At 49.2% G+C, this 26488-nt stretch overlaps 1 protein-coding gene across 1 annotated transcript; it reads left to right on the top strand.

The window, feature by feature from the left end:
• The first annotated feature begins 1156 nt into the window (after positions 1-1156).
• Bcl2l13 (BCL2 like 13) lies at positions 1157-22218 on the top strand. Its single transcript, XM_090325321.1, has 7 exons — positions 1157-1277; positions 5368-5520; positions 11420-11527; positions 13501-13657; positions 14507-14576; positions 18019-18162; positions 20232-22218. Exons 2-7 carry the CDS (start codon positions 5412-5414, stop codon positions 20937-20939), a joined length of 1296 nt encoding a protein of 431 aa, XP_090181447.1. The 5' UTR covers positions 1157-1277; positions 5368-5411; the 3' UTR covers positions 20940-22218.
• The last annotated feature ends 4270 nt before the right edge of the window (positions 22219-26488 follow it).

Below are 26488 nucleotides of genomic sequence, written 5' to 3'. Positions count from 1 at the left end.
TACAACCAGAAGGCTAGAAGAAAGTCCAAGGTGTTCTGAGGAATCATGTGTACTAATCATGCAGAGCTCAGGGACTTCTGTCAGGAAGGCAGACTCTACCAGACAGAGTGAGTCCTTGAGTACAGTCAAACCAAGTGGCGGCTGGACTCTTACAGACGGCAAATCTGTTGACCTGCTCTGAGTGTGTGGGGTGTTCGTGTTCATAGGGGGTAAGGTAAGGGTATTAGTGTCCCTGAGGGAGAAGATGGATGGCATAAGGCAAGTGAGGTGCCTTGGAGATCTTCTGCTAGCCCACGTATGGAGGGTGCAGGACTGAGATGTTTAATTGAGGAATGGTCCCCAGTGCAGTCCCTAAAGCAGCGTGGATGACATTGCCCACAAAATATGGAGGCTCTGGGTCCCAGGAAAACCAGCAATCCTGAGTTAGGTTTGGGCGAGTGTGTGGAGAGGCGAGTCTGGCTTTTTCTCTATGAATGTGGGACCCAGCAGTCGAACCCGGACCTTGGAGCATGCTAGACAAGCAGTAGGCCAAACTCGGCCCCGGATGGGGAGTCTTCAAGGCAGGCGACTCCGGACGTTGCTGGAGAACTTGTACAGACCGAGAAGGCCGTGGTCAGAGATGCTCAGGGACAAGGTCCGTCCCCAGGTGGGAAGCAGCGGGGGCGTCGCCCGAACAGGCCTTCAAGCGAGGGCATTCCTTTCCCGTGGGGGGTGCAGAGGCTCCAGGAGGGCACAGGGGAGGGGTCGACCCACCCTTCTCTGGTCTCCCAAGAGCCCCACTCATTCTCTCCAGCTCTCCGGGACGCTGGGGGTGGCGCGCACCATGGGGTTTCCAAGGCTCTTGGTGACTTTAGACATAAATGCTGGGCCATACGGCGTGATCAGTCCGTGCCCGGCACCCACCGGTTCCCGGCCGGGCCGCTGCAGACCCGCCCGCGCCACCCGCCGACCTCCGGGGCGCGGCCCGGGCCGCACAGGAGCGCGGAGAGCGCGGCCCGCCTCCCCGCGGCCGGAAGCGGCTGTGGCGAGCACTTCCGGCGCCCGAGGAGGCGAGTCTGCCCAGACACACCCGCAGGCCTCCGTGATTGGTATTTCCGCTCCGCCACGGACCCGCCCCTTCCGGCGCCCGCCCCGCCCCGACGCTGGCGCTGACGAAAGCGCGTCGGGGGTGACCTCACGCTCCAGGATGGCGGCGGCGGTAGATTAGAGCCGCGGGCTGAGGCAGCCGCCGCCGCCGCCGCCGCTGTGCACCCTGTGGAAGTGCCCGCCGTCGCCGGGTTAGTCTCTCCGCGGCCCGGAACCGGGCGAGGGGCCAGGCGAGGGCCGCGGGGCCGGGGCGGGTGAGGGGCCGGGGTCGGGGCGGGTGAGGGGCCGGGGCCTGTCTGGGCGGGGGCCGCGGGGCCGGGGTCAGGTGAGGGGCTGGGGCCGGGGCCGGGCGAGGGTAGCGGGGCCGGGGCGGGTGAGAGGCTGGGGTCGGGGCGGGTGAGGGGCCGGGGCCTGTCTGGGCGGGGGCCGCGGGGCCGGGGTCAGGTGAGGGGCCGGGCGAGGGCAGCAGGGCCGGGGTCAGGTGAGGGGCCGGGGCCGGGGCCGGGCGAGGGTAGCGGGGCCGGGGTCAGGTGAGGGGCCGGGCGAGGGCAGCGGGGCCGGGGTCGGGGCCGGGGTCGGGGTCGGGGCCGGGCGGGGGCCGCGGGTTTTGAGGCAGGCCGAGCCGGGTGAGGGGCGGGCCCGGAGACTGTGCGGAGCCGCCGTCCCCGCGGCCCCGACCTCGCGTGGTGCGTGTACGTGCGTCAGGCGCGCCTGCACCCGGGCTCCGCGGCCCCGGGGCCCCTCGCCCTCGGGCCCGCGAGCCGCCGCCCCTCCTCCTTCCCGTGAACGCGGTGCTCCCCCGGGACTTTACCCCCCCGCCGTTCCAGCAGACCTGGCCCTTCCCAGCGCCGGGGCGCGTCCGTCCTCCACCCCGAGGCTGGGCTCTGAACCCTGCCGGCAGTCCCCTTGCCCCGCACACAACACGACCTGCAGTCTTGTTGCCAAATTGTCACCAGGCCTTCCCGGGAGGTTTGGGGCAGCCGGAGTGTTGCTCTCTGCCCGGACTTGCCGGTGACCTTGACGAGTCGCCACACCCCAGGACGGGAAGCAGTGTGAACACACTGATGCCCTCTGCATGCTCGGGCCTGCGCCTGGAAAGCATTCAAACCAGCAGCAAACGATCTGCGTTCAGAAATGGCTGGGGATGGGGCCGGGAGTGTGGCCCAGTGGTTAAAGTGCTGGCCTAGCATGCTCGAAGACCCGGGCTCCATTCCTCGGTTCCACATAGACAGAACAGGCCAGAAGTGGTGCTGAGGCTCAAGTGGTAGAGCTCTAGCCTTGAGAAAGTCCAAGGACAGTGCTCAAGCCCAGGACTGGCAAAAAAAAAAAAAAAAAAAAAAAAAATCAGTATAAGGGTTTGAACTTAATTTGCTAGGCAGGCACTCTACCATTTCAGCTGTACCCCCTGGCCTTTGTCCTTTTTGCTTTAGGTACTCTTTCAAATAGGTTCTTGCTGTGTTGGCCCTAGATTATGTAGCTGAGACTGCAGCTGGCACGGAGCTATGCTTCCAGCCCCAATACAGCCATTGTTGTGTTTACCACCAGCACATGTGTTTGAATTCAGGACCTCTCTCTGCTTGCTTGCTTGCTTATGGTTGGCGCTCTACCAGTTGAGCCACAACTCTAGCCTGGCTTTTGCTTTTTTTTTTTTTTTTTTTTTTTTTTTTGCCCGTCCTGGGCTTGAGCTCAGGGCCTGAACACTGTCCTTGGACTTTCTCAAGGCTAGAGCTCTACCACTTGAGCCTCAGCACCACTTCTGGCTTTTTTCTATGTATGTGGTACCGAGGAATCGAACCCGGGTCTTCATGCATGCTAGCCAAGCACTTTAACCACTAGGCCAAACTCCCGGCCCCTGGCTTTTGCTCTTAATTGGAGATGGAGTCTTCTTGGTTTTTCTTCTTAGGCTGGCTTTGAGACTCAGCCTTCTGAGGAACTAGGAATACAGAGCCATGTCCCCTAGTTTGTCTCCAGCCTACTTTCTATCTCATGCCACCTCCAGAACAGTTTTTCTGAAATCTGTTAATACTCTTTTTTTTTTTTTTTTTTTTTTTTTTTGGTACTGGGGATCGATCCCAGGACATTGCATTTGCTAGGCAAGCCCTTTGCCACTGAGCTACATCCCAGCCCCAATACTCTTTAAAACAGCCTTTAATAGTTTCTGTTTTAAACTTGTGTTGGATTATGATCTAGCTAGAGTAGGTAGTGAAAGAAACAAAGTAAATTTTTCTCTAGGAGAAAAATTCATGAACAGAATTACATAGCCCCCCCTTTTAAACAATTTTTTAGTTCTTGTTTTCTTGCTTATGGGGTATCAAGGAATGATACCCAGGGCCTCATGCATGGTAGGCAAGCACTCTACCACTGAGTCAAATTTCCAGCCTCTCCAATTCTTTATTTTTATTGTTGTTGTTGTTCTGATGATTGAATCTAGGAACTTGGCATGCTCAGCATGTAGTCTGCTACAAACCCAGAGCAAAAGTGAACTTTTTAAGGACAGCCTGCACACATGTAACTTTATTTTTTGTTGTTGTTTCAAACTAGCCTTATAGCACATTAAGCTGGAAAAAAAACATGGTACATGTAGTCTGTAGCTGTTTGGTCCTGAGCCTAGCCAACAACTTCGACCTTGTTACTGAAAGAGGAGAGAGGCTGGGTGTTGGCACACATCTGTGACCCCAGTGCTCGGGATGTGCAGGGAGCTCTCAAGTTCAAGGCCATCTTTGGATTCAGAACAAAGTAAAAGGCATACTTGCATCCTGTCCTGTCTCTTTGTCATGTAACTCACGGATGTCAAGATCTAGTTAAAAAAACAGCTTCTACCTCCCTGAGAAGATTCATAACCGGAATTGGGGGAGTCCTTTTTTGGGGCTGGGGTGCCCCCGATTTGAAGTAGGAAACATTGATACACCTCTCAGCCTTGTTCCTCTTGTTTGAGGTCCTGCCCCACCTTCTTTTTAAGCAATCTGTTCCTAGAGCAATTTATATCTGTCTTACAGTTCGTAACTTAATCCTTCAATCTAAAGTTAGATCTGTTTTACTGTGTTCATATTAAATGCATAGAGAGCAAGGTAGAGTCCCAAAATGATTATTGATTTGAATAACATTATGTAGTTTTCTATTTTCCTTCTTATAACAGAAGCATAGATAGTCTTGAATTCAGTAAATTTCAGATACCGTGACATTTTAGTTTTGGGAATTTCTGGGATGATTTTAAGGGGGGGCAGTGGAGAGGAATGGAGCTGGTGTTTTTGAGATTTCTCCACTCCTCTGTGAGTAATAGCCATGGTGTTTTGGTTATAGCAGGTGTATCCCAGATGTTTGTTTCTGTGGAGAATAACTTTGCCTTCACAAACTTGCTTCTTCATTGGTCTTGGTAGGTGACCTAGCTAGGCTTGAGGCTTCTGCTTTCCTGTGGCTCCCCACATTCAGTCTCGAGCTAAGGCCTATTATTCCTCTATCTAGGTACTGCAGTCACTTTCAACAGCTCTTCTTACTCCTCCTGATTTCAGTATTAAATTCATCTTACTGAAACAGCTCTGACCATGTGTCATCCCTACTAGACTGTACCCTCATAGGGACGTCTTTGCATTCTTCATAGTGTTTATGATTGTGTGTGCATGTGTGTTGGTACTGGGCCTTGAGCTCAGTGCATTGTACTTTTCCTTGTGACTGGTATTCTACCACTGAATCATGCCTCTCACCCCAGCTTATTCTGGTTAGTTAGAGATGAAGCTTGCAGACCACTCTGTCCTAGCTGGCTTTGAATGGAGAGCCTCCAGATTTTCTTGGATGAGAATAAAGGAGGGCCTAGTGGTAGTGCTTGCCTAGCATGTACAAAGACCTGGGTTCGATTCCTTGGTACCACATACATAGAAAAAGCCAGAAGTGGTGCTGAGGCTCAAGTGGTAGAGCTCTAGCCTTGAGAAAGCCCAAGGACAGTGCTCAGGCCTGTGAGTGTAAGCCCAGGACTGGTTAAAAAAAGAAAGAAAAGAGAAAATAAAGAAGAGAATATACACTGGCATGGCTGGAGGGTGCTAGTGTATTGGCCACATGAATAAAAATAGGGAAACAGGAAGAAGAAAGAAACATTTGCTTTTGGTCTAAAACCTGAGTAAGTAAATTGCTGCTTCTATGTCAAGTAAGTTACATTTAAAAAATGATTAGAAAGAGAAGCCTAAAATATTTGTTTTGATAAGTGGTTGAATTATTGAAATGAATGGAAGGAAAATGTAATGCCATCTAATAACCTTGAAATGAAAATTAAACCTTTTACATTCTTAGGTTTGACACTGTGATAGACCTTTGGGAGCTCTACCAGCGATTCAATGGCGACCTCTGCTCCTGTGCCCCCGGGGCTCCACCACGAGACGAAGTATGTTGTGCTCAGCTACTTGGGGCTCCTTTCTCAGGAGTCCCGTGGCCCCTCCCCCCAAGGTACGGCCTTTGGTTTGAAGGGGTTATGTCAGGTCACTGGAAGGACCTGATGGGTGGAAGCATTTGCATCTGAGTAGTTTGAATGCATAGGACCAGGTCAAGTCATAATGGTTTGTTGCACAGAGAACAGCCCCCTCTGTCCCTTTCCACTTTTCTAGTCCACTTCCAGAAGCTTTTGATGTTTATGGGCGCTAGGTATCGAAATGATGGCTGTTAATAATAGGAGGTAACAGTGCTACATACATGAAACTACATATCAAATCCACACTTGCATTTCATTCTTATTTGACATGGGATAGCATAATTGTGTGTGTGTGCGCGCGTGTGTGTGTATATATGTATGTATGTGTGTGTGTGTATGTATGTGTGTGCCCACGCACACACGTACTTTCGTGCCAGTCCTCAGCTTGAACTTGGCTTGTGCCGTGTCCCTCAAGGCTAGCACTCTACCACATGAGCCATAGCACCCCTTCTGGCATGTTTTTGGTTAGTTGGCTATCAGTTTCATGGATTTCCTTCCCTGGACTGTGACCCTCAGAGTGCAGCCTCCTGAGTAACTAGATAGCAGGTGTGCACAGCCAGCACCTGACTGGTGATTTGTTTTGTTTTGTGTTTTGGTTGGTCCTGGTGCTTGAGCTCAGTACCTCATGCACTCTTGTTCAGCTTTGTTGCTCATGCCTGTTCCCCTGCCGCTTGAGCTACACGTCTGCTTCTGGCTCTTTAGCTAGTTGTCTGGAGATAAGCGTCCCTGGGAGTTGCTGCCTGGACTGGCTCCCAGCTCAGTCGTCAGATCTCTGCCTGTGGGTAGCTGGGGTCACAGGTGTGAGCCACTCACGGTTACCCAGCTGCAATGTTTTATTCCCAGGATTTGTTCCATTGATCTCTGTGTTTCCTGTCCACCAAGCTGTTTTTGTTACTTGGACTGTGCAGTGTAATGTGACTTTTGATATTGTGGTATCTCCAGCATAGTTCTTTTTACCCAGTTATGTTTCCTCTTTGGTGTCTTTCATGCTTCCTCATGCATTTTTGATTGACTGGTCTGTTTCTGTGGAGAATTTGATGGTAGGGTGTTGACTCTACAGATGAGTTTTGACAGCATGGCTCTTTTCGTATTAATTTTGCCAGTCTATGAGCAGCCCATGATTTTTGTCTTGAACTAGCTTTGTATACTAGGGATAATTTTTGTGATGCTTCATTTTTCATAAATTGTAGGACTAGCTTTTCCAGTACTTAGCTGAAAATGTTTGCGTCTGTTAATGAGAAACATTGATCTGTAGTGTTCATGTAATCTGTTGGCCTGTGGTTAATACTTGGATAGTGCTGGCCTCATGGGCCAAGTTACAAAACTTGCCTTGCCTTCTGCCTTCTGAAAGAGATGGGTACAACTTCTTTTTAAAATTTTTGCTGGTCTTGGGGCTTGAACTCTGTGCCTGGGTGCTGTCTGTGAGCCTCTTTTTTTTTTTTTTTTTTTTTGCCAGTCCTGGGCTTGAGCTCAGGGCCTGAGCACTGTCCTTGTACTTTCTCAAGGCTAGAGCTCTACCCCTTGAGCCTCAGCACCACTTCCAGTTTTTTTCTGTGTATGTGGTACCGAGGAATCGAACCTGGGTCTTCGTGCATGCTAGGCAAGCACTCTACCACTAGGCCAAACTCCCGGCCCCTATGAGCCTCTTTTTGATCAGTGCTAGCACTCTGCCACCTGAGCCACAGTGCCACTTCTAGTCTTTTTTGTCAGTTGTGGGACTTGAACTCTGGGCTTGCGCACTGTCCTTGAGCTCTTCTCAAGGCTATTGCCCTACCCCCGAGCCATAGTGCCACTTCTGGTTTTCTGTTGATTAATTGGAGGTAAGAGTCTCACAGACTTTTTAGTGCCTGGGCTGGCTTCGAACCTCCATCCTCAGATCTCAGCGTCCTGAGTGGCACTGCTGCCGCCGACTTGAATAGTTTTATCAGAGATGAGAGTCTCATGTACTTCCCTACCAAACCCGCTTTGAACTGAGGTCCCCAAATCTCAGTCTCCTGAGTGGCTAGGATGACGGGCCTGTGTCACTGGAGCCTGACAGTCTCTTTTTAGAAAATAGCCTTTTTTTTTCTTTTGTGTTGGTCCTGTAGCTTGAACTCAGAGTCTCTCGCTTTCACTCAGTTTGCTTTCTCACAGATGACAGTGTTATCACTTGACCCATACCTCTAGTCCAGTATTTTGCTGGTTAATTGGAGATGGAGTCCCCAGGACTGTTCTGACTTTGAACCTCATTCCTCTCCTACTGATTGGCTAGGATGGCAGGGTGAGCCACTGATGCCTGGGTGCTTTCTTCTTCATGTGTTGGCAGGGCTTGACTCCAGGACCTCCTATGTGTTGTGGAGATCATGTAACACTGAGCTGTAGATCCAGGTCCGTGCTTTCCTCCCTGAATGTGTGTAGAACTTACTGGCTCAGATACTTGATGTTTGGGGGGTTATAAAAAGCCATTCCTTTTTGTTTCATAAGTAATGCAGGCCTAACCAGATTTGTCTGTTTCATGTATTTATTTTTAGATTGTGTCCTTTGGGAAACATGTTTGTGGGGCTTGAATTTTGTTGTGTTACTTGATTATTATTCTCATGTCCATTGGGCTTGTGGTTTCATCTTTTTCTTTTCTGGCATTAGTGATTGTGTTCTGTGTCATTTCTTTTTTTCCCTACTTATTCTAGGCATTTATTGTAGGCAATTTTAATGTGTCCTAGTTTGCAACCCATAGATTTAGAAAGTTTTTGTTTTGACAGCTCTAGCCCATTCATATGGTCAAAATTGGGTAAGCTGAGATTCACTTTGAAATCGCAACGAATTTCATGACTGGACTGTGCTCATTGCTAACTCATTTCACTCTTTGAAACAGGTGGGTAGGGTTTGGTGTGCTGAAGTCTGTTTATCTTTGAAATATTTTCCCTGGGTTTGTAGTGCAGAATTTTATGCTACATTAGCCCCGCTGTGCAGCTCTGTGCTTTATAAAGTCTGCATGGAGCGTGTTAAATGGAAATTAGAGAATCTGTCTCTGTCATTGGTTAGCTAGATAAATAGCCCTTTGTGCCCTCACTGTGGTCTCTTTCTGGTTTCCACATGGTTTATTATCAAGTATGACAACTTGTCATGTTGAATCAGCATCACAGTGGCCCCGTGTGAAGAGCTGTTCATCAAGTGGGTGAGGCCTATGGTAGCTGAGATATTGTCATTTTCTTTGTGGGAAGGTGGGGACGTTGTTGGTAATGGTTGTTAGGCAGGTCAGTTTTGGGGCTTGAACTTAGGACTTGGGTGGTGTCTCTGAGATTTCTCACTCAAGGTGCTGGTGCTCTACCACTTTGAGCTCCACAGCTCCACTTCTGATTTCCTGGTGGTTCACGGGAGATAAGAGTCTCATGACTTCCTACCCAGGCTGGCTCTGAACCGCAATCCTCAGACCCTAGCCTTCTGAGTAACTGGAATGACAGGCTTGAGCTTCCAGTGCCCAGCTTTGTTAATATTTTTCCCCACTGTCTGTGAGTTTTGTGCTCTGGGCTAGTGCCCTGTCACTTGAGACAAGTCTCTACTTCCAGCTGCATGAATTGCTGCTGGGGCTGGCTTTGAATCATGATCCTCAATTATTAGTCTCCTGAGTAGGTAGGATTACAGGTGTGAGCCACCAGCTTGAAGTGTACTCTTAAACAATAAAACAAATTTCCAGGCACTGGCGGATCACACCCATAATCCTAGGTACTCAAGAGACTGAAACATGGAGTACTGTAATTCCAAGCCAGCCTGGGAAGAAAAGTCCCAGAGATCTATCAACGGTTAACCATGAAAAAGCTAGGCTACTGGGGTTGGTGTGGCTTAAGTGGTAGAGCAACAGTAAGCCACAAAAGCATGAGGCCTTTAGTATAAGCCCCAATAAATAAATAAAATTAAGAAGCACCAAATAATAAGCACCAAATAAAATTATAAAGAATAAATAAAAATTTAAAACTGCCCTTCAGAAACGAGTTCAAGCCGGGTGCGGTGGCTCACGCCTATAATCCTAGCTATTTAGGAGGCTGAGATCTGAGGATCTCAGGACTAAAAGTCCTGAGACTGTGAGACTCTTATCTCCAATTAGTCACCAGAAAACAAGTGGCGGAAGTGGGGCTGTGGCTACCCCCTTGGGTAGCCTTGAGCTGAAGAGCTCAGGGACAACTCCCCGCCCGCCCCAGAGCTCAAGTCCTTTCTCTCTCTCTCTCTCTCTCTCTCTCTCTCTCTCTCTCTCTCTCTCGCTCTCGCTCTCGCTCTCGCTCTCGCTCTCGCTCTCGCTCTCGCTCTCTCGCTCTCTCTCGCTCTCTCTCGCTCTCTCTCGCTCTCTCTCGCGCTCTCTCGCTCTCTCTCGCGCTCTCTCTCTCTCTCTCTCTCTCTCTCTCTCTCGCTCTCTCTCTCGCTCGCTCGCTCTCTCGCTCTCTCTCTCTCTCTCTCTCTCTCTCGCGCTCTCTCTCTCGCGCGCGCTCTCTCTCTCTCTCCCTCCCTCCCTCCCTCCCTCCCTCCCTCCCTCTCCCCCTCTCTCTCTTCTCCTCCCCCTCCCCCTCCCCCTCCCCCCCCTCCCTCCCTCCCTCCCTCCCTCTCTCTCTCTCTCTCTCTCTCTCTCTCTCTCTCTCTCTCTCTCTCTCTCTCTCTCTCTCTCTCCCTCCACGTTCAGCTGGGTACTTAGTGGTTCCTGTCTATAATCCTCCTGAGGCTGAGATAGGATCTGGGTTTAAAGCCAACCCAGGCAGAAAAGTCCCCATGAGACTCTTAACCTCCAATTAACCAGTCACAAACCGTGGCCCAAGTGGTAGAGCACTGGTCTTGAGCACAAAGAAGCTCAGGGACAGTGCCCAGGCCCTGAGTTCAAGCCCCAGGACTTGGGGGAGCAGGGGGAAATCAGCTCAGAGGGTAATGATGTTGGCACATACAACTCAGGTAGATCACCTACCTGGACACACATAAAAGCACCACAAAGGGCTGGGAGCATAGCCCAGGACTGGCAACAAAAAGAATAAAAGAGGATTTAAAAAAAAGACCATAAAAAGGGAAATTACAGAGGCATCTAGAGTGCAGTGTACTTAGCGACCTTGGTACTTGGCAGTTTCCTGCCCCACTCCACTGCCGTGGCTGGAGAGGATCCGGGTTGAGCGCAGAGTTCACAGCTAGGCAAGCTCCACTGCTCGGTGTTCAGCTGGTGCTGTCGAGGGCTGTGTGCATATAAGCGGTGCCTAAACGCAGGTCGACACTTGCAGCGCCTTCTCTCTTCTCCTCACCCCTCCTTTCTTCCTTGCCCTTCCCGCCCTCTTTTTCTTTTGGGTGTCTGGAATTGGACCCAGTCTTGCTTATACTAGGGAAGCCCTGCACCACTTAGTCACACCTGTAGTCCTGTTGCCGATTTTTTTAAAAAATCATTTCAGAAAGTATCTTCTTAATGAGTTTTGATTCTGCACTTTATCACCTAATAGTTAAAAATACAAATTTTCAAATTTTTTGAGGTTCAGTCTTCATATATATTGTCTGGTCTGGCCTTGAACTTATGGGCTCAAAAAATCCTGTCTTAGTTTCCACAAGGCTGGTGTTCATACCTACACAACTGGCTAATAAGATAGTATTCCACAGACTTAATTATTTATTTAGAATTTATTTTCCTGTCAGTACTGGGACTTGAACTCAGAACCTTGGCATTGTCCCTGAGCTTTTGTGCTCTACTACTTTTGAGCTCACATCTCTACTTCTGGCTTTTTGTGGGTTCATTGGAATAAGAGGCTCATGGACTTTTCTTCCTGGCTTGGCTTTGAACTTCCATTCTCAGATCTTAGTCTCCTGAACAGCTAGGAGTAAACCACCAGCTTCCTTCCCTCTCTTAATAGTAGTAACCCCCCCCCCTTTTTTTTGTTCCAGGGGTTCAACCGCATGAAGCTTCACAATTTCTTGATCCTGAAGTTTTACTAAAAGTTAAATCTGAAATTGAAGAAGAGCTAAAAACCCTGGACAAAGAAATTTCTGAAGGTATGTGTGTTCCACACCTAGTTAATAGGGTCTACGGTTAGTTTCGTTTTACTTTCATAGAAGCGTGCTCTCAACATCAGCACAACTTCTCTGAGAGATTACTACGGTGACAGTAGATGGAAGTTTGTTTACTGTGCTGTAAAACCTTTCTAGCTGTGAAGAAGAGGTTAAAACACTGTATTAAATGATCCTGTGAAAGTCCTGTCCAATCATGATTTTGTATTTGGTGCCTTTATAACTTAATCGGAATCTTTTTTTTTTGGCTGGGGTGGGGGGAAGGAGTCTTGTGGCTTGAAGTCTAGGCCTGGGAGCTGTCCCTGAGCTCTTCAGCTCAAGGCTACTGCCCTACCCTTTAGCCAAGCCCCACTTCTCATTTTCTACAGGTTAATAGAAGATAAGAGTCTCAGGTTCTTTTGTGCCTGGGCTGGCTTTGAACCTTGATCCTCAGATCTCAGCCTCCTGAATAGCTAGGATTATAGGTGTGAGCCACCGCTCCCTCCGGTCTTAAAAGGAATCTTCCTCCCCCTTCTCCCCCTCCTGGGACTTGAGCTCAGGGCCTGAGCACTGTCCTTGGATTTTCTTAAGGCCAGAGCTCTACCACTTGAACCTCAGCACCACTTCGGGCTTTTTTCTATGTATGTGGTACCGAGGAATCGAAGCTGGGTCTTCATGCATGCTAGGCAAGGACTCTACCACTAGGCTGAACTCCCAGACACTTAATAGGAATCTTAAAGGAAAAAAAGGAACAGCTTGCACTCATTGTTGCACACACACACACACACACACATACATACACACATATATATATATATATATAAATGTTGTAGAAAGTTAAGTATGTATGTCAGAATGAATGTTTTGTACTTCATTATATCATAAGTTTTAGAAAACAGTCTACGGAGTATGAAATTGTGTTCATTGGGCTGGGCACTGGTGGCTCAGCCTGTAATCCTAGCTACTCAGGAGGCTGAGATCTGAGGATCGCAGTTCAGAGCCAGCCCAGGCAGGAAATTTCATGAGATTCTTATCTCCAATAAACTACCAGAAAACCAGAAGTGCAGAAAAGCTCAGGGACAGTGCCTAGCCCTGAGTTCAAGCCCCAGAATTGGGGGGTGGGGGGGAGAAGAGAGAAGAAAAAAATGAGGAAAGGGCAGAAAAGAAAGCAAATTAGCCAAAAGCTTGAATAATATGTTCATTTATAGCTCTTATTATATTCAGGGATCATTTGTTTTGTGGTTGTTTTTTTGTCTTTCTTGCTGACTGCCTGCACTGCTCCCCGTCTTACGCTTTCTCTCTGCCTCTGGAATAGCTGGAACTGCAGGCATGTTCCACCGTGCCTGGTGTAATGCAGTGGCTGTTTTATGAAGGTGATGGGTAACTTTTAGCAGCAGACATGGTTGCTTGCTTTCCTGTTTGGATTCTGTACTCTTAAGTCTTTCTGCTTACTCTCCAGCACTCAGGGAATGGACAGGGTCTACAACCAGGAGTTAGGAAGTGGGAATGAGCTGGTGATTTGAACTGAGGAAAGAGAAGCATGCCTGCTTCTTCCACAGCCAGTTATTTAGTTAGTTATTTTACTGCTTTCTCCTTTTCCTCCTGTGTAACATTATTTCAGCAAATTTTCTTGTCAGTTTTCATGGTTGCAAGTAATCTATTTTGATTGTATTCATTCTTTCAGATGTACTTAATAAAATTTTTTGTCCTGTTCTTTTCCCCTTTATCCTCTATCTTCTCTTAAGTTGTTCCTTACTTAGATTTATGGTTTATGTTTGTGCGTATATGTAATCATATAAATGGACGTGTGACACACACGCATACAGACATGTCACAAATATGTCTTTTAAGGCCAGCTTCCACATATGAGTGAAAACATGGTATTTTCCGATGTTGTGTTGCCCCAGGCTCCGGTTGTAGCACAGCTGATGATAACTGTGTGTTGAGTCAGGTTTTCCTTTTGTCTTGTTGGTCTCCAGCTTTCACCAGCACCGGCTTTGACCGCCACACATCTCCCGTGTTCACCCCTGCTGACCCAGAGAGCTCCATAGAGGACTGCTTGGCCCATCTTGGAGAGCAGGTGTGGCAGGAACTGAAAGAGCCGCTGCAGAAGGCGTTGCAGTCGCTCCTCAGCCAGTGAGTCGCCAGGCTGTGTGGAAGCCTGCACCCTAAGCGTAGTCTCAGCTCCTGAACTGGTTGGGGCTTTGCATTTGGTGAACAGTGTTGGTTCTTTCTCACTTTCTCGTCCATGGATTTCCCAGAGCATCTCGTTGGTGCTGTAGCCTCCTCAAGGTGCTTGCCTTGGCCACTGCTAGCTGCTGCTCCTTCTAGTGACAGCGTAGATAGAGCTAAGGCCTTGGGCACTGTCTGTGTCCCACATGTTGCAGAACGAATGGGCTGCAATTTGTGTGTGGGCCTGCTTTTACATTCTCTGAGGTAGTATCTTACAGCTACTGTTCTTATCACATTAAAGGTAAAATCAAAACACTCTTAAAATAAAGTATTTGGCTGAGCACCAGTGGCTCATGCCTGTAATTCTAGCTACTCAGGAAGCTGAGATCTGAAGATCCGTGGTTCAGAGCCAACCTGGGAAGAAAGTCCTTTTATCTCCAATGAACCACCAGAAAACCGAAAGTGGCACTGTGGCTCAAGCCCCACGACCCACCAAAAAGCAAGCATCACCTTTGGTTTTTTCTGTGTATGCAGTACTGAGGAATTGAGCCCAGCGCTTCATGAATGCTAGACAAGCACTCTACCACTAAGCCTCATTTCCAGCCCAACCTGTCTCTCCTTTAAATGCTTCATATTCCTCTCATTGAAATGAAATTCATCCCAAATATCAAAAGCACATGTCATCTGAATGTATGTTGAATAATCAACTGGTTGAATACACTATTGAATTCGGCAACAGAGAAGTGCTTGCATGTTCATTCATCTAGAAATGTAGACTTTCCTTTGTTGTGACTTGTTAAAAATCCTCTACAGGCCAGTGACGTACCCAACATTTCGAGAACTTACCCTGGAGGCTGTGGGTCATACCAGCGGGTGGAATAAGGTATGAACCAGATTGGTTTTATTCTCTCAAGATCTTACTACGAATGATAAAGTATGGGAGTCGTATTAGCATCATGCAGCACAAAACGGTTATTGCTTAAGACTAGCGCTCTGCCACTTGAGCCACAGCACCACTTCTGGCTTTTTTTGTGTATGTGGCACCAAGGAATTGAACCCAGGGCGTCTTGTATGCCAGACAAGCACTCTATCACTAGCCCATGCTCAAGGCCCATCCTTTTACAAGGATGTATCTGTGGGGTATTGGTTCTAGGACCTATCGTGGCTGTCAATATTTGCAGGTTCTCAAGTTGCTCATATAACTTAGTGTATAGGACTATACTCACGGGCTGTGTTTATCTGTCTATACTGGCTTGAACCAGGATTTACAGCTCTCGCTTGGCTTTTGTGGTAAGACAAACACCTTACCACTTGAGCCATGCCTCCACTTCTGTTTTTTGGTTAGTTAATTGCAGAAGAAAGTCTCTGATTGGTCTGCCTGGACTAGCAGTAAATAAACAAGATTACAGGCGTGAGCTACCTAGTTGACCTAGCATAATCATAATAATATAGACTGATATGTGGAGAACGGTTCTCCTCGGTAACTGTGAACACTGCTCTCTAGAGATAGCTCAGGTTCATTGTGTGTCTCTAGACGTGCTGTGGCCAGTGCTGCCCTGGCGGCCTTCTTCTTCCCTCAGCCTTTCCGTCACGGCCTCTGCCTTACCACAGATCGTGGGTCTTTGTGCAGGGTAGCTGTCATTTCTCCCCTCCCTCTTTCTTCCTTCTTTCTTGTCCCTCCCTCCCTCCTTCCCCCCTCCCCCCTCTCTTTCTTTCTCTCTCTCTGTCTATCTCTCTGTCTCTCTTTCTTTCTCTCTCTTTCTTTCTTTCTTTGTCTTGGGGCTTGCACTCTGCCTCAGCACTGTCCCTGAGCTCTTTAGCTCAAGGCTACCACCTTACCCTTTAGCCAAGCCTTACTTCCCATTTTCTAGAAGTTAACTGGAGATAAGAGTCTCATGGATAGTACCCAGGCTGGCTTTGAACCTTGATCCTCAGATCTCAGCCTCCTGAGTAGCTAGGATTATAGGCATGAGCCACCATGCCCGGCAAGAATTAATTTTTTGTAAAATTAAATTAGCACATAGTCTAGCATCAGACTATACTTTTACCATCTGAAGAGAGCTGGATTGGAGTAGATCTAGAAAGATAACCAATGGAGAGTGATAAAGCAGTCGTCACACTAGGGTGCCAGTGGCTCACACTTGTAATCCTAGCTACTCCAGAGGCTGAGATCTGAGGATCGTTGTTCAAATCCAGCCTGGGCAAGAAAGGGCATAAGGCTCTTCATCAAACTATGCCAAAGTGTTGGAAGTGCCCCTGTGGCATAAGTGTAAAATGCTATCCTTGAGCAAAAGAAGCTCAGGGACAACACCCAGGCCCTGAGTTTAAGTCCCAGAAGAGGGGGGGAAAATGGAAATTAATTTTATGTAGCAATTCATAAAGTAAGATATTTACAACTTTCAATAGAGCTTAAACAAGAATAATTTCAAAATGTTATCTAGTTGTTCACTGGAAAATTAGTGTGCTGTTAGCATATAATACACAGCCTTTGAAGATAGAAAATTAGAATTAGAGAAATAAATTTATTCATTTTTTTGCCAGTCCTGGGCTTGAACTCAGGGCCTGAGCATTGTCCTTGAAGAGCAGCTTTCTCAAGGTTAGAGCTCTACCACTTGAGCCACAGCACCACTTCTGGCTTCTTTTCAGTGTATGTGGTACCGAGGAATCGAATCCAGAGCTTTGTTCATGTTAGGCAAGCATTTTACCACTAGGCCATGGTCTGGCCCCCAAATTTTCAATATATTTTGAGCTAAAATTCTTTTAGAATGTCAAAAGGTTGAAGAGAATGTGTTTGTTACATTCTTTCTTTAAAACTTTAATATTGCTTTCCTCAGGGCAGCTTTTACTGAAGTAAAAGCCAAAGGGAAATTGAAAGCCAGAGAATATTAGTATTAGGCACCAACTCACTGTAGAAAGAATCCTTTGTTATTTCCTGTTATGTCCTTGCTAGTGCAATATTCAGCAACTGAAATTACTTTCATTCCTTTGTGTATCTTTTCTCTTTTCTTGACTCTGTGACAGAAGGCATTCAGACAACTAACTGAAACACTTTTCTTCCCTCTCTTCTCCCCATCCCCCTTTTTTTTCCTCCCAGTCCATGGGTTTGAATTCAGGGCCTGGGCACTGTCCTTGGTCTTTCTCAAGGCTGGAGTTCTACCACTTGAGACACAGTACCCCTTCTGGCTTTTTCTATGTATGAGGTACCAAGGAACCCAGGTTTTTGTACATCCTAGGCAAGCACTTTACCACTAAGCCACACTCCTGGTCCCCCACTTTCCCCTTTTTAAATTTAATTTATATATATATATTTTTGGGGCAGTCTTGTGGGGTTGAACCCAGGGCCTGGGCACTGCCCCTGAGCTGCTTTTGCTCAAGATTAGCGCTCTACCACTTGAGCCACAGCGCCACTTGCAGCTTTTTCTGTGTACTGAGCACCTGAACTCAGAGTTTCATGCATGATAGACAAACACTCTACAATAGGCTACACTCCCAAACACTCTACAATAGGCTACACTCCCAGACAAAAAGTTCTTATTGTTTCATTGTCTGTGCTTGCTCTGGAGCCGAACTCAGGACCTCACACTCTCAGCCTTTTTGCTCAAGGTTGGCTCTCTACAATTTGAGGCACAGCTCCACTTCTGGTGTTTTTTCTGTTTAATCAGAGATAAGAGTCCCTTGATGTCTGTATGCCTGAGCTGAGTTTGAACCTTGGTCCTCCGGTCTCAAGTGCTCGGTAACATGTATGAGCTACTGGCTCATAGCTCTTAATTTTTACTGGCTTTTTTTTTTTTTTAAAGCTGGCAGAGTTTGTTAAACCTAGTCCTTGAGTTGTTTCTAGTTTTTATTTTATTTTTTTTGCCTGTCCTAGGGCTGGAACTCAGGGACTGAGCACTGTCCTTGGGCTTTCTCAAGGCTAGAGCTGTACCACTTGAGCCACAGCACCACTTCTGGAGTTTTCTATGTATGTGATACGGAGGAATCAAACCTGGGTCTTTGTGCATGTTAGGCAAGCACTCTATCACGAGGCCAAACGCCCACCCTGTTTCTAGGTCTTTGCTGCTATAATGAGTAGTTCTGTGAGTTTCTGTGTACACACATAATTTCACAGACATGTTTATTTTATGTAGTAAAATAATAAAGTAATGCTTCTACCACCCTACTGTATGATACTGACCTGCAGCATTCAGAAACACTCTAGTAGTACTTTGTGCTTTACTGCAGTGAGAGTGAAATACCACATTGATGTGCTGAGCATTGCACTGGTAAGATGCATCATAAAAACCTGGGGTCTGACGTCTTCAAATGTTCTTGTCTCTTCCTCAAAGATCGTGGTGCCCCTGGTTCTGCTTCGACAAATGTTTTTAGAGTTGACTCGGCGAGGCGAGGCGCCCCTGCGCCGGCTGCTGCAGCTGGGCGTGACATACCTGGAGGACTGTGCAGCCGAGCACCTCGTCCAACAGGGCGGCTGGGTATGACCCTGTGTCCACCCCACCCCTCGGCTTCCCCTAGAGGCATCAGCGGCTGGTCGTGGGCCTTAGTTAACGAAAGGTTTATCCCAAGAAAAATAGGTGTAGCCAACTAAAATACAAAGAATGGAAAAGGAACACTGAATAGTCAGAGGAAAGCATGCAGTCACTCCTTGTTCTGGAGAGAAGGCTGGAGATGGATCCAGGCCTAGGGACTCCAGCCTCTGCCCGTGGAATGGGCTGACACTCTCACATCTCCTTAGAGTCTTCCGGTGTGTGCGTGTGCACGTGTGTGTGCACTTGTGCAGGTCAGTCCCGGGGCTGTCCCTCAGCTGTTCTGCTCAAGGCTAAGGTTCTACCACTTAAGCCATACACAGCTCTGCTGTCAGCCTTTTGGTGGATAATTGGAGGTAAGAGTCTTAGAGTTTCCTTCTTGGGCTGCCTTCAATCTGCAGTCCTCAGATCTCAGCCTCCTGAGTAGCCAGGATTACAGAGGTAAATCACAGCTGCCTAGCTGTGTGTGTGTGTGTGTGTGTGTGTGTGTGTGTGTTGGTGCTGGTATTAAAATAGGAACCTGGGCACTCTTGCTCAGCTTTTTTTTTTGCTCATGGCTGGTGTTCTTTTGAGCCATACCTCCAGTTTGGGCTTTTTTGCTGGTTAACTGGGGATAAAAATCTCTCTAATTTGTTTGCCTGGGCTCCTTTTGAGCCAGGATCTTCAGATCTTAACCTTGCAAGTAGCTACAGTTACAGGTGCAAGCCACTGACACCCAGCTTTGAAATTGAGAGATAGCCGTCCAATTTAATTTTCTTGCACCGGATATAATTTTGTCAGCACTGTTTCTTTCAGAGGCTGGCTTTTCCTCGGAGTTCCGGGCTCCTTTATTGGCTGTCATGGTGTGGTTTTATTTGGGCAGATCTTCAGGGTGGTTCCATATTGTCGGGGCTGTTCCTGTTGCTGTCCTATATAGTTTAGTAACTTCAAGTCTGGTGTTGAGATTCCACCAGCTGGGCACGAGTCACTTAGGAATTACTTTTGCTTGACCAGGTTCTTATGCCTCCACATGAATTTTTGGATTGATTTCTCTTAATTCTCTGAGGAATGATATTGGGATTTTGTATTACATTGAGCCTATAGATTGTTTTTGGCAGTGTGACTATTTTCATGTTGTTAATTCTACTTAGAAGAGGCGGGAAAAAATAGGTACCTTTTTTTGGGGGGGGGAGGGTCAGAGGGCTTGAACTCAGCCTGGGCACTGTCCCTGAGCTCTTCAGCTCAAGGCTACCACCATACCTTTGAGCCAAGCCCCACTTCTTGTTTTTCTAGAGGTTAATTGGAGATGAGTCTTGGGTCCTTTTGTGCCCAGGCTTGCTTTGAATCTTGATCCTCACGTCTCAGCCTCCTGAGTAGCTAGGATTACAGGCGTGAGCCACCATACCCAGCTTAGGTGCCAGCTTTTCTATGTATGTTACACCAAGGAGTTGAACCTGGGTCTTTGTGCGTGCTAGACAAACACTCCACCACTAGGCCAAATTCCCAGCCCTTAGCTTAACTTTTGTGTATTTTTTTGTTGATCATGGGGCTTGGATTCAGGGTCTGGGCATTGTCCCTGAGCTTTTTCTCTCTATTGCTTGAGCCACAGTGCCACTACCCATTTTCTGGTGGTTGGAGGTAGAGTCTTAGGGACTTTTTCTTGCCTGGGCTGGCTTCAAACTGAGAACCTCAGGTATCAGTCTCCTGAGTAGCCAGGATTACAGGTGTGAGCCACTGGCGCCCAGCTTTTAACAACTGTTTAAGAAATATTAACTACTGGGTGCTGGTGGCTTACACTGTCCAAGCCACTCAGGAGGCTAACATCTGAGGATCAGGGTCTGAAGCCAAGCCAGGAAGGAAACTCTAGGCGACTCTTACCTCCAGTTAAACTCCTACAAAAGCTAGAAGTAGAGCTTCGACTCACGTGCTAGCCTTGAGCAAAAGAAACTCAGGGACAGTGCGTAGGTTCTAAGTTCAAGCCCCAGGAAGGAAAAAAACGGGGTGGAGCTAATCTTTATCTTAACTCTTCTATTCTGTAGGGAGCCATCTTCAGCCTTGAGCCTGAAGATTATCCTGGTCTCATTGCAGAAGACAGCAATGACATTTATATCCTACCCAGTGACAACTCAGGACAGGTCAGTCCTCCAGAGTCCCCAACTGTGACAACTTCCTGGCAGTGTGAGAGCCTCCCGGCCTCGCTGTCAGCCAGCCAGAGCTGGCACACAGAAAGCCTGCCCGTATCCCTGGGTCCTGAGTCCTGGCAGCAGATCGCCATGGATCCGGAAGAGGTCAAGAGCTTGGACAGTAACGGCGCTGGGGAGAGGAGCGAGAACAACTCCTCTAACTCGGACATTGTCCATGTGGAGAAGGAAGAGATCCCCGAGGGTGCAGAGGCGGGGCCCCTGCCTGCCCCTGCTCCCCTGCATCCACACACCACTGCCCCTTCGCTGGAGGCCGGGGAACCCCACACACAAACGGCTGCCAGTGAGAAGGCCAGCCCTGTCCCATCTCTCCTTGTAGAGCTGTGCAAAGAAGAGGCAGAGGCAGCCACAGAGGAGCCTGCTGGCATGGAGGGAGAGAGGGCCCTCACCCTGCTGAGTGAGAAGCAGGGTCCCGGTGGGGAGGCCAAGGCCACGCTGCTGTTTGGGGGGGCTGGTGCCCCGGCCGCACTGCTGCTGGGGGGGGCTGCTGCTGTGGCTGTCCTGGCAGTGGCATTTGGAGTTGCCTTGGCTCTCAAAAAGAAGTAGCTGCTTCAGGAGAGAATTACAACGACGACAGGGTCTGTGGTTTTCCTCACAGCACCTGGAATTTGAACTGCCACCAGCGGACTGCATAGTTGTGGAATGCCGGGGAGAACTGGCTTCCTGCTCAGCAAGCTGCAGCTTGATCTGCAAGTGGGGCTGAGGTAGGGGTCCAGTGGTCTGATGGCCAGGGCTTTGGCTCATGCCGGATTCCGAGTCTTGTGAGGGATGACGTACTCTAGAAAGGGTCCCAAAGCTGGCACTGTGAGCACTCGAGGTCCCTGACGGAGGCCATCTTGGCAGTGTGGGGGCTGGCCACACCCCTGCTTCTGTCCCTGGGTGCCAGGCCAGCCAGAAGTGGCTCAGACCTTACCAGATGTCTCCTTCCCCCCCTCCCCCCCCCCCCCAGCACTGCTTTGGAGGAGTTTAGTGTAGGAGAGCCCGGGGTTGGATCCTCAGCCTCCAGGGCCATTCAGCTGGCTGGATGGAGTTCTTGTTGTTCCCTATGAACATGCTGTGTTCCACAGCCCCGTGGTTCTGGCTCTCAGGTACAGTGGCCCCACTTCTCCCCCGTGTCCCCCATCCAAGAGAGAGGGCTTGCCCATACCTCTGCTCACCCCCAGGCCCTGAGGCTTCCAACAGTTTCTGCTGCCTTTAGGAGCCTTTCAGAAGAGGAGCACGTAGATGAACAGGTGGTGGGGGCTTCCCTAGCCCATTCTGTGGGCCTGTTGAGAGGCAGGTGACCTCTTCTCCAGTGCCCACCTCAGCCATGGTGACCTCTGGTGAGGTGTGCACTGGCTCCTCTGGGATTTTCCAGTATCTGGTCCCCAGCGCTGTATGCCTCTTGCCGTGTGGTGAGCAATGCCTTCTATGGACTTGTAGAAGCAGCCAGATCAGAATCTTATTAACTAGGATCTTTGAGATCCACTGATAAGGATCATTTTATTACTCAAGTATCACTGACATAAGAACAGGTAGAGGGAACTTGAGCCTGAAGTCAGGCTGCTGACACAGTTTAATCTGGCCTTTAGGGGCCAAGAATGGAGGCCTCATTTTACAGCCTACATGCCAGGACAGTGAACCACAACTAGCCGGTCCAGCACAGTCATTTTGACCTGGCTGATCTGTCCCTCAGGGAGGGTGCAGTGTCACCTTTAGTGCCTGAGGGCCACAGTGCCACCCTGCAGGGGGCACTTGCTCATGAGACTCATCTCAGATTTACCTTAGCTATACGCATCACTTCCGAAATCCCGGGATTTATAATAAAGGTCTTTAACTGCTCTTACCACCAAGATCCGATCTGTTAAATATGCTTTCATTTGTTTTATTTGCTGTTCCCGGGGCTTGCGCTCGGGGCCTGGGCACTGTCCCCAGCCTCTGTGCTCAAGGCTTGTGCTCTACCCCTGGAGCCACGGCTTCGCTTCCAGCTTTTTCTGAGCAGTCTGTGTTGGAAGCCAGAGTCTCAGACACCTCCCTCGGCTGACTTTGATCCCTGATCCTCAGATCTTGTCTTCCTGAGTGGCTGACAGCTCCCAGCTTAAAATTTGCAGAATTCTAACAGTTGGTCAAGAAGAGGTGAGTGCTTTGCTCCTCAGCTTGGGGCTGCGAGGCGGTCAGAGGGAAGCTTGTGGTGGGGACTCGGAGCCGGGGCGCGTCTCGAGGCTGGTGGAGCTGATGCTGAGGCCTGGGCTTCCCCGAGTCCTAACTGCTGTATTCAAGTTTGTCGGCCGAGAGCCTAGTGATCTGAAATGTTTCAGTGCTGACGCATGTGAGCTGTGACTTCTCACACTCAGAGCAGCGCCCCTCTGCGCTGACAGGGAGACTGTGGGCGCCGCCAGGGCAGGTGTAAGGAGGAAGTGCAGTTATGAATCCACTGCCAGCTTCTTTATTTCACCTAGTGAGCCTTCATGTTAAGGAATTTGGCCACTTTTTTTTGTTGTTTTTTTGCCAGTCCTGGGGCTTGAACTCAGAGCCTAGGCACTGTTCTTGAGCTGCTTTTGCTCTACCATTTAAGCCACACCTCTAATTTTGGCTTTTACAGTGATTAATTGGAGATCAGGGTCTCACAGACTGCCCGGGCTGGCTTTGAGCCATGAGCCTCAGCTCTCAGCCTCCCGAGTAGGTAGGGTGACAGGGATGAGCTCTGGGCGGCCAGCCCAAGGGTGTTTTTTGGTAGTAATAGATGTTCTGTTGGCTTTGTTGGCTGGAACTGTTAGTCCCACATGACAGGCTGTCTCTGCTCCCCCTCCCCCACTTCCTGCTGTCTCCTCCTCTGATCTCAGCCCTCTCGGCATAGGGTCGAAGACAAAGTCCAGTTTTGAGAAAAGTATTTTCTTTGTGATCTGTGGTGGAAGTTTTACTGGTTCTGTGGAATGTTCTCTCACCTCCCCCTTTGTGCTGGGGTTCAACTGAGGGCTCGTTTGTGTACCAGGTATGCGCTCTGCCACTGAGCTACACACCCAGCTTTTGTATTTGTTCTTTGGGGAGAAGAGGCTCTGTAGCACAGGCTGACTTGAGCTCACAGTCCTCCTGCCTCGGCCCCTCAGTGTTGCGATTATACCTTTCACTGAATGTAATTTCTCATCGCTTGAAAAAGCCAGTGGTTTCTTATGACCGGACCAGAATTAAAGACTATTAGCTTCCGTTGTAGGCTAATGGGACAACTGTGTCTGCCCGACTGTGCCTTAGGAGGACTCATGATTACTGCCCACCAGGGAACGTTCTGGTTAAAGAGCCATCACTGTCCGTGGTTTGTACATTCCCACCCAAACTTTCTAGGTCTCTTCTGCCTGTGGGCTGTTCCCGTAGATTAGGGTAGCCACGACTCATATTGCCTCCTGGGGAGAGAACGCGGAGCGGACTCACCCATCTGGCCGTAAACAGCAGTGCCTGCTCTCTGAAGTGGGATACAGACTTTCTATTTTTATTTCATTTATCTATTTTGGCCTCTGGGCCTGGGCGCTGTCCCTGGGCTCTTCAGCTCAAGGCTAGTGCTCTGCCCCTTGAGCCACCGCGCCACTTCCGGTTTTCTACCACAGGAGGCAGCATGGCCGCCCGTTCCCTGGCACAACTAGCTAGGCCCCTCCCACGCCCGCTGCCATCCACAGCAGAGTTGTGCCATGACCTTGGTGAGCCGCCTTATAGGGAGAGTTCCCCTCATCCCTCGTGGCATCGACCGTGTTTGTGTTGACACCTGCAGAACCCCAGCCAGCTGCCGCCGTGCAGGTGGGTCAGAGCCAGCTCAGGGGCACTGACAGCAGGGGGCCCAGAGGATCCCTGCCCAGACCTCACTCCTAAGGGGCCTTCAGAGGGACTCCACTCCCTTCCACAGCGCTCTTTACAGCACCCGAAGGAACTGGTGCCTGTGTGTGTGTGAACGTTTGAAGGCTGCTGGTTGGTGTGTTGCCTCCTTCCCTGGAAGGGGAAGGTAGAGCACCTTTCGGCTGGGATTCTGATGGCACCGTGAGGAGCACGGGCTATGGGCCAGTGCCAGGGCATGAAGAGTGCCTCTGTTTACTTGGGTGGAGCTCAGTTGTTGATTGGCTCTAGCCCTCCCCTTCCCCCCCATGCTGAAATGAATTGCAATTTCCTCTTCTTGCCTCCGCTCTGACTTGTGCAATGTTTGATTGTGAAGTTCTGGCTGAGTCCTCTTCACTGGGGGAAAAGTCCACAGGCTGAGCTTTCCCCAAGGAGCTGTGTTGCTGCCATCAAGTGAGGTGGAGGAGAATGGCTAGCTCAGCTCTAGTCAAGGGGCTGCGAGTCCAGATGTGTTCTAAGCACACATGCATTGGCTTCTTGAGCCAGCAGGTGTCTGCTGAAGGGGCTGGGTCCTGAGTCAAGGTCAGGAGTGGTTTGACGTCTGGAGTGCACTCAAGTAACCACCAAATGTGTGTCTTCAGAAGAAACTTTCTTTTCCTCCCTCAGTCTTGGGGCTAGAACTCTGGGGCCTGAGCACTGTCCTTGGATGTTCTCAAGGCTAGCTCTCTACCCCTTGAGCCACAGTACCACTTCTGACTGCGTATGTAAGTATCAAGGAATCAAACCCAGGGTTTTATCCTGCATGCTAGGCAAACCTTCTACCACTAGGCCATGCTCCCAGGCCCAGAAGAAACAGAGTTTGTACCATTTATTTTTTTTAAAAAAAGGATGAAATACAATTTTTAGTCTGAACTGAAGCCACCTCTCAGGTGTACCCACACAATTGTTACTGGAACAAAAGCTTCTAGCCTCCAGAGTTCTCCACAGTGGCTGGCGCGTGCTCAAGACCAGGTCTGGAAAGATGCACAGGACAAGAGCTCTGGCAACAGTGGCCTGCTACGTGGAACAGAACCTCTGAATGCTGCAATGCATGGGAGGGTGGTTTGGTCCTGTCTTACTTTCTCAGATTGCTTCCATGATATGATAGTTTAGATTTGGTGGATTTTTTTTTGTGTGTGTGTGTGGGTCATAGGGCTTGAACTCGGCCTGGGCGCTGTCTCTGAGCTCTTCAGCTCAAGGCTACTGCCCTACCCTTGAGCCAAGCCCCACTTCTCGTTTTCTAGAGGTTAACTGGAGATAATCCTCATATCTCAGCTTCCTGAGTAGCTAGAATTACAGGTGTGAGCCACGGAGCCAGGCTTGGCTGTGATGTTTTAAGTGGTTGCTTCGAGAAGAAATTATGTTCCTATTGAAAAATGATTGTAATGACTGATGCGTGTGCCAAAGAATGTGTACGCAGGAGTATGAGCAGGTCAGGTGCAGAAGAAACCCTCCAAATCCACTCCAAAACATGAAAAACCGACGGCTGCAAGAATCCTTTCTCAACCTTGGCCTTCGTATTGAGACGTCGGTCTGCTCTTAGCATTTGTACTTTTTTCCCGTGTCAGACTGAGACCAGCCTGAGTGGTGTGTATTCAGCGCTGGCTGTGGAAGAGGGACTTTGTATCCTGATGGTGAATGTAAACTCTAGAGGAACAGAAAAGGGGTTTGGTAACAGGAATTGTTGATTAGTGCTTCACAGTATCATGGCTGTCAAGTGACATGTGTGACACGGTGGACTCTGGGGACCTGGGACCTAAATTCCAGATGTCCTGGGAGCAGAGGCTGGTGGGGTGCTGTTGCTAGAGACAGGCTCCTTGTCCACTTTGGTCCTACCTGCAATGAGTTGCACCTCCTGAGCACACGCAGGCGGAGCCCCATGTCCCCCCGCCCCTGCGTGCAGTGCATGTGCTGGAGCGGGATCTCATGACAAGGTAATGCTGGTGGTGGGTGTTCTACCACAGATGCAACCCAGCCCCAGCTGCTGAACCCCGTTTCGTGTTTGAACCCCCCAGTGTAACTTCCAGGCTTCTGGCTCTCCATTGGTTTAGAGTTTTTATGAAAGCATACACTGGGCCACCTCTGTGGAGCCAGTGGCGGACCTGGTCCTACCTTCCCTGCACCTGTAACTGACTCGAGGCAAGTGGGAAAGCTAGGCGCCCGTGTGAAGTCAGAGTTCCCAGTCCCATAGTCCAAAACCTCTGTGCCAATTGGGTTTTACCCCCGTGGAATTCTTTACTTGAAAGGAGAAGGGCACT

The sequence above is a fragment of the Megascapheus bottae genome, chromosome 37 (assembly GCF_031878675.1).
Source record: "Megascapheus bottae isolate mThoBot1 chromosome 37, mThoBot2.hap1, whole genome shotgun sequence".
Classification (NCBI taxonomy): domain Eukaryota; kingdom Metazoa; phylum Chordata; class Mammalia; order Rodentia; family Geomyidae; genus Megascapheus; species Megascapheus bottae.
Note: the sequence above shows the minus strand (reverse complement) of the source record. Positions and strands in the feature narration are given on the sequence as shown.

What these genes read in the sequence shown, in the direction of transcription:
- Bcl2l13 (XM_090325321.1), top strand. Translation starts at nt 5,412, where the DNA reads ATGGCGACCTCTGCTCCTGTGCCCCCGGGGCTCCACCACGAGACGAAG. An exon ending in CCGTGGCCCCTCCCCCCAAG is followed by an intron (nt 5,521 to 11,419) that starts GTACGGCCTTTG and finishes TTTTTGTTCCAG; the next exon opens with GGGTTCAACCGCATGAAGCT. An exon ending in ATACCAGCGGGTGGAATAAG is followed by an intron (nt 14,577 to 18,018) that starts GTATGAACCAGA and finishes TCTTCCTCAAAG; the next exon opens with ATCGTGGTGCCCCTGGTTCT.